The sequence below is a fragment of the Eschrichtius robustus genome, chromosome 20 (assembly GCF_028021215.1).
Source record: "Eschrichtius robustus isolate mEscRob2 chromosome 20, mEscRob2.pri, whole genome shotgun sequence".
NCBI lineage: Eukaryota > Metazoa > Chordata > Mammalia > Artiodactyla > Eschrichtiidae > Eschrichtius > Eschrichtius robustus.
In genome coordinates, this window is record NC_090843.1 from 38307456 (window position 1) to 38313793 (window position 6338).

Genomic DNA, 6338 nt, shown 5'->3' on the forward strand with positions numbered 1-6338 from the left:
AAAAGAACCTATGTGGTCCATTAGCCAGACTTATTTTGCAAGCAAATTAGTCTTAATCTGGCTATATTTGGTAGAAATGATGGTAATTTTAGAAAGAAAAAGATTATGTTTCTGTGGATATTAAATTCTAGTTTGTTAACTGAGGTCTGTGTTTACTGCCTAAGACTCACTTCCCAGATAGCTCCTTGCTGCTATGTTATATTATTGTAAAGTTTAATTGAATTATTAAAATGACTTTTGTCAGAAGGGACTCTGCATTGGACTGGTCTATACAAAGGACTGCTTACCCCAGAGGACACCCACACCAGAAAGGGAAAAAGACAACAGCAGTGGTAGGCAGCTGACCTGAAAATCTGGACGAGGCCTGTAAGACCCATCCTACTAATTTAATTGAGTTGTTTACAAAACATTTGTCTCCTTATCAACATTGAAAGTTCCCCCAATGTTTAGGATGGGAAGGAAATTCTCTAGTGAAATTGTCACAGCTACTCATGGCATGTATCATGGCTTGCTTTAAGTCTACTGCTAAAAGCATGTGTACAATGTTAGTGTGACAATTCAGTATAATAACATGTATAGCCTATAAAATGTTTCCCCATTAACATATCTCTGAGCTTGTTCACTATATCTGATTAGTTTTCCAAAATGTGGATAACTAGGCAAATATATGAACAAAAAGAAGGCTTAGCATTGATGGACATGATGGACCCATGGCAGGCAGCAACCACCCTGTCATGTAGGGACAGATATTTTGATCTATCAAAAGATTTGCAATCAAAAGGGGAAATGATAAAAGAAATTTTCCAATTGAGGAAGTCATTCTGATGAATACATAATTTAACTCAAACTTTATGCTGACCAGAGTGGCCTGTTTTGTGGCCTATAAACATGCATTGTACATCTGCTTTGGCTGTTGAGGAGGGGAATGCATTTAGAAATAAAAAATAGAGGATATTATCACTCACATAGAGGCCTTAATGAATGTTACCCAGCAAGCCTTAAAATGATAGTAATCAGGTTGTCCATCTGCTGAACTCAAATGTTTCTATGATAAAAAAAAAAAAAAAAAAGTGGTCCTACAAAAACGCATGGCCCTTGATATTTTAACAGTCTCTCTAGGAGGAACTTATGCTATAATATATACCAAATGCTGTTTTTTATACCTGATGAGTCTTCTAATGTGATTCAACTTATGATGCATATGAAAAATCAAATCTCCTCTCTGAATGATCCCCTTCCTAGTTTAGGGAAAATATTAGAAAAATGGTTTGATTGAGGAGGCTCTTGGCTCATATCTCTGCTAATGATGGTTGCAAAGTTGCTGTTTATTATCTCTCTTGCTGTGCCTCTCCTACAACTGCTAGAATAATGCTCTTTAAGCGAGGTTCAGACTCTGCTTCAGTGGACTCCAAAACTTATCAGCTCTAGCAGCAAGAGAGTTTCACTCCTCTAACTAGGGAGACTACATCACCCATTCTCAGCAGGAAGCAATTACAGAAGACTGACCTTTGGCCCTGTACCACTCGAGATTGAGGAGTGAAGTATCTCAAGGAGGGATTTTGTAAGCAGTTAAGGTAGGGGGTCTTTTGGCTTGACACCCACCAAGAGGTGAACTCAATTTTAGGGTAACAGAGCACAGCATATGCAAAAGCATGATGTGATTCAAGACCTGCAATTCCACATGCTATAAGTAAAAGGCGTTTGTGGAGAATTGTAGTAGATGAAGATGGAGTCATAAGAAGGGTTCAGATTAAACAAAGGACTGATGTGGTAAACTAAGGAGATTTGGAGTTTATACTGAAAGCAGTAAAGACCTGTTGAAAAACTTTAAACACACAAATGAGGTGATCAGTTTATATGATGACATTTGTATGAAGAATTGGAGGGGTGTGAACAAGATTGTTGGTTGTCTATATCAGCTCTATCCAGTGGAACTTTCAATGTTGATAGAAATGTTCTATATCTGTGCTGGCCAGTATCATGGTATGTAGCCACTTACACTCCTGAGCACTTGAAACATGGCTAGTGCATCTGAAAAACTGAATTTATGCTGTTACTTAATTTTAATAAATTTAAATGTAAATAGCCACCTGTGGCTAGTGGCTACCATATTGGACATCACTATTATATATCCTTCTCCTTTTTATCTGTCCTAATAGAGACCCAATTTTTTAGCTGGGCACATGGCTGTCCAAAATAAAGACTGCATTTTCTAGCTTGCCTTATAGCTAAGTGTGGGCCATATGACTAAGTTCTGGGCAATGGGATATGTGAACTGAAGTGCAATTCCTGGGTTATGCCTTTAAAGGTACTGCCCCCTCATCCATGTCCCTTTCTCCACAGACTGAACTGCAACATGGGGAGTATGTGGCAGAGCAGAGCAGAGCAGCAAGATAGAAGGAGCCAGGCCCCCATGGTCCAGAGCTGCCACGCCAGCCAGATTTTTGAGCACCAGAGAAGTTCTATCTCATTTATACCACTCCTCTTAGTCTGTGCTTCTCTCACATGCAAGTTATTCTAACAGATACTGTGACTGAAACTGGAAGTAGAGTGACCAGGTGAAACATGATTAGAATAATCCAGCCAAGAAGTGATGAAGGTTAGAACTAGGGTAATGCCATTGGAGTGGAGAGAGAGGAGCTCATCTGAGAAGGATAAAAGGGCTATTTATACAAAGCCTGAATCTGTGAAAACTCAGGGAGGAATACAATTCCATCCATGACTGCTTCTGTGAGCATTAAGTGAAACTCACAATTCAGTATCATTTAAAAATAGAAATCTAATGAGTAAAGGGAAACAAAAATAGGACATATGCTCTTCCCCAGACCCAGCTCAGACTGGCAGCAATATAGATATGATTAAATCAATGTAGTACCCTGACCTATTCAGAAACTGAGAAATCTTTGTATTTGGACTAAGGGAGGGCAAGCTGAGAACTAACGTACAGTACAAATTCTAGAATAATTTAAGTATCTGTATTTTGTGCCTGTAAATCACCAATTCCATGTCAACAAAAACATTGATGGCAAGTCTTAAGAGATGTCTTAATGGAAAATAAGATTCATTTTAAACTGCAGCATGTCCATTGCTTGCCAACAATTTCTTAAGACAATGATATTTTAAGCAAGTTAAGCAAATTTTCTATTCCCCTTCTTACAGTCAAACTTTGCATCAAAAGCTCTTTCTTGAGTTCTCTGAGCTCCTGGTACGAGCTTCTTCCCTTGGGTGGATTCTTGGCTTTTCTCCCAGCATGGCCCCCAAACACCAGTCTTCACTTCCACCCCAAGTAAAGAAACCGAAGAAACCAAGACGGACTCCTGCCTCCAGGCCAGAGGAAACGTCTGCTACTTTGAACTTGCCAAAGGAAGAAAAAGAACAGCAAGAAGCAATTGAACATATTGATGAAGTACAAAATGAAGTAGACAGACTTAACGAACAAGCCAGTGAGGAGATTTTGAAAGTAGAACAGAAATATAACAAACTCCGCCAACCATTTTTTCAGAAGAGGTCGGAATTGATCGCCAAAATCCCAAATTTTTGGGTAACAACATTTGTTAACCATCCACAAGTGTCTGCATTGCTTGGGGAGGAGGATGAAGAGGCGCTGCATTACTTGACAAGAGTCGAAGTGACAGAATTTGAAGATATTAAATCAGGTTACAGAATAGATTTTTATTTTGATGAAAACCCCTACTTTGAAAATAAAGTTCTCTCCAAAGAATTTCATCTGAATGAGAGTGGTGATCCATCTTCAAAGTCCACTGAAATCAAATGGAAATCCGGAAAGGATTTGACAAAACGTTCAAGTCAAACGCAGAATAAAGCCAGCAGGAAGAGACAGCATGAGGAACCAGAAAGCTTCTTCACCTGGTTTACTGATCATTCTGATGCAGGTGCAGATGAGTTAGGAGAGGTCATCAAAGATGATATTTGGCCAAATCCATTACAGTACTACTTGGTTCCGGACATGGATGATGAGGAAGGGGAAGGAGAAGAAGATGATGATGATGATGAAGAGGAAGAAGGATTGGAAGATATTGATGAAGAAGGGGATGAGGATGAAGGTGAAGAAGATGAAGATGATGATGAGGGGGAGGAAGGAGAGGAAGATGAAGGAGAAGATGACTAATGGAACACTGATGGATTCCAACCTTCCTTTTTTAATTTTCTCCAGTCCCTGGGAGCAAGTTGCAGTCTTTCTTTTTTTTTTTTCTCCTTCTCCTCTTGTGCTCAGTTGCCCTGTTTTTGAGGTCTCTTTTCTCCTTTATACCATGGCTCACAACTTATTTTGGAGGGAAATACCTTGAGCAGAATTCAGTGGGAAAAGAATCTCTACCCCTTTCTGTTCCAGATTCATTTTTATCCCTTCCTGTCTCAACAAAAACTTTATGGAATCAACACCACCATGCTCTGTGGGAAAAAAGAAAAACCTTCTGCTCCCTTAGCTCTGCTGGAAGCTGGAGGGTGCTAGGCCCCTGTGTAATAGTGCATAGAATTCTAGCTTTTTTCCTCCTTTCTCTGTATATTGGGCTCAGAGATTACACTGTGTCTCTATGTGAATATGGACAGTTAGCATTTACCAACATCTATCTGTCTACTTTCTCTTGTTTAAAAAAAGAAAAAAAAAACTTAAAAAAATGGGGTTATAGAAGGTCAGCAAAGGGTGGGTTTGAGATGTTTGGGTGGGTTAAGTGGGCATTTTGACAACATGGCTTCTCCTTTGGCATGTTTAATTGTGATGTTTAACGGACATCCTTGCAGTTTAAGATGACACTTTTAAAATAAAATTCTCTCCTAATGATGACTTGAGCCCTGCCACTCGATAGGAGAATCAGCAGAACCTGTAGGATCTTATTTGCAATTGACATTCTCTATTGTAATTTTGTTCCTGTTTATTTTTAAATTTTTCTTTTTGTTTCACTGGAAAGGAAAGATGATGCTCAGTTTTAAACGTTAAAAGTGTACAAGTTGCTTTGTTACAATAAAACTAAATGTGTACACAAAGAAAAAAAAAAAAAAAAAAAGCTCTTTCTTCACACTGTAAAAAATTCTGGTTGGATACAATTTGATTATGAAAGATCTTTTAGTATTTTGAATGAATAAAGGAATTGTCACCCTTGCTATGCAGGCCAGGCCCCAGGCCCCAAAACTGTTTTTAACCATACAGGCTAGTTGTGTTTTATCAACAGGATGCCACAAAGGCCCCCCACAAAACCAGACTTAACCAGCTAGATCCAAGATAGTGGGCAAAATAGGCTAAATGTCACCACTTTCATTGCCTCGATTTATCTCTGTGTTTGTTTCAAAAGTTCCTGGTGTTTGGCAGAGATGCTTTGCAGCTGTACTTTGAGAGATATATGCTTTGAGAGATTTACAGTGGTCAGCTACCTCAAACTGGCTCTGATTTGACCACAGGAATGTACCTGTGCAGGTGAAATCTGGAGGTGTTTGAAAGTTACCTTTGCTTCATTACCATACTAAGATCTCCACCCAAAGGGGAGATCTGTACTCTGCTAGGCACAATTTGTGCCATGTGCAAGGGAGCCTGAGGGACTGCATGTGCCATCTGCTTCTGGAAGTCTCTGTCCTTCTCCCCAGTTTCTGATGATGCACCTGCCTCTTACACCTTAAAAGTTCCCCACTTTCCTCCCTTTGGGAACATGAGCTCCTCTTCTACATTCTCTGGCCATTGAATAAAAGCCTGTCTTTCTTGTACCAAACTCAGTTTTGTTATTGACAGCGTGAATGTGAGCAGGAAGGTATTCCCTGACCAAGGCAGGGGACTTCGGTTCAGATAGGGCCCCAGGAGGAAGATCTCACATCTAATGTGATAACAGGAGTGTTATTTGTTAAGCACAAGTTCCTGTGCCAGGCACTTTTGAAGGTGAGAAGTGCAAAGAGATCTGGGCACAAGAGGACTCCATTCAAACCCCTGTATTAGAGGCCAATGCTCTGTGGCTTCTAGCGCCTAAGGCCATGTTCCTGGGATGACCCAGCCCCCTTTTGAGTTCCTGCTAGAGGAGCTCAGGGCTGTCAAAATAACTTACTCCCAGTTCTAGCCAATCCTTGACAATAGGCCCCTGATCTCCCTTTCTTAGAGCATTTACTAAAAAACCCTTACAACTGTAAATTCTTCCTCTGTCACTTTGAGATGTATATGTATCTCCTACAACTCAGGAGTGTTTTTCTCAAGGACCTAAAAGCTATTACTTATTTTGGCTGTGCCAAGAGGCTTGTAGGATTTGAGTTTCCTGACCAGGGATCGAACCTGGACCCTCCTCAGTGAGAGCACAGAGTCCTAACCACTGGAACACCAAGAATTCCCCTAAAAGTTATTC

At 40.1% G+C, this 6338-nt stretch overlaps 1 protein-coding gene across 1 annotated transcript; it reads left to right on the forward strand.

Moving 5' to 3' along the window:
- The first annotated feature begins 3250 nt into the window (after positions 1-3250).
- LOC137755223 (protein SET) lies at positions 3251-4992 on the forward strand. The gene has a single exon (XM_068531274.1). The coding sequence runs from the start codon at positions 3251-3253 to the stop codon at positions 4127-4129; it is 879 nt and encodes a 292-aa protein (XP_068387375.1). The 3' UTR covers positions 4130-4992.
- Positions 4993-6338: the final 1346 nt, after the last annotated feature.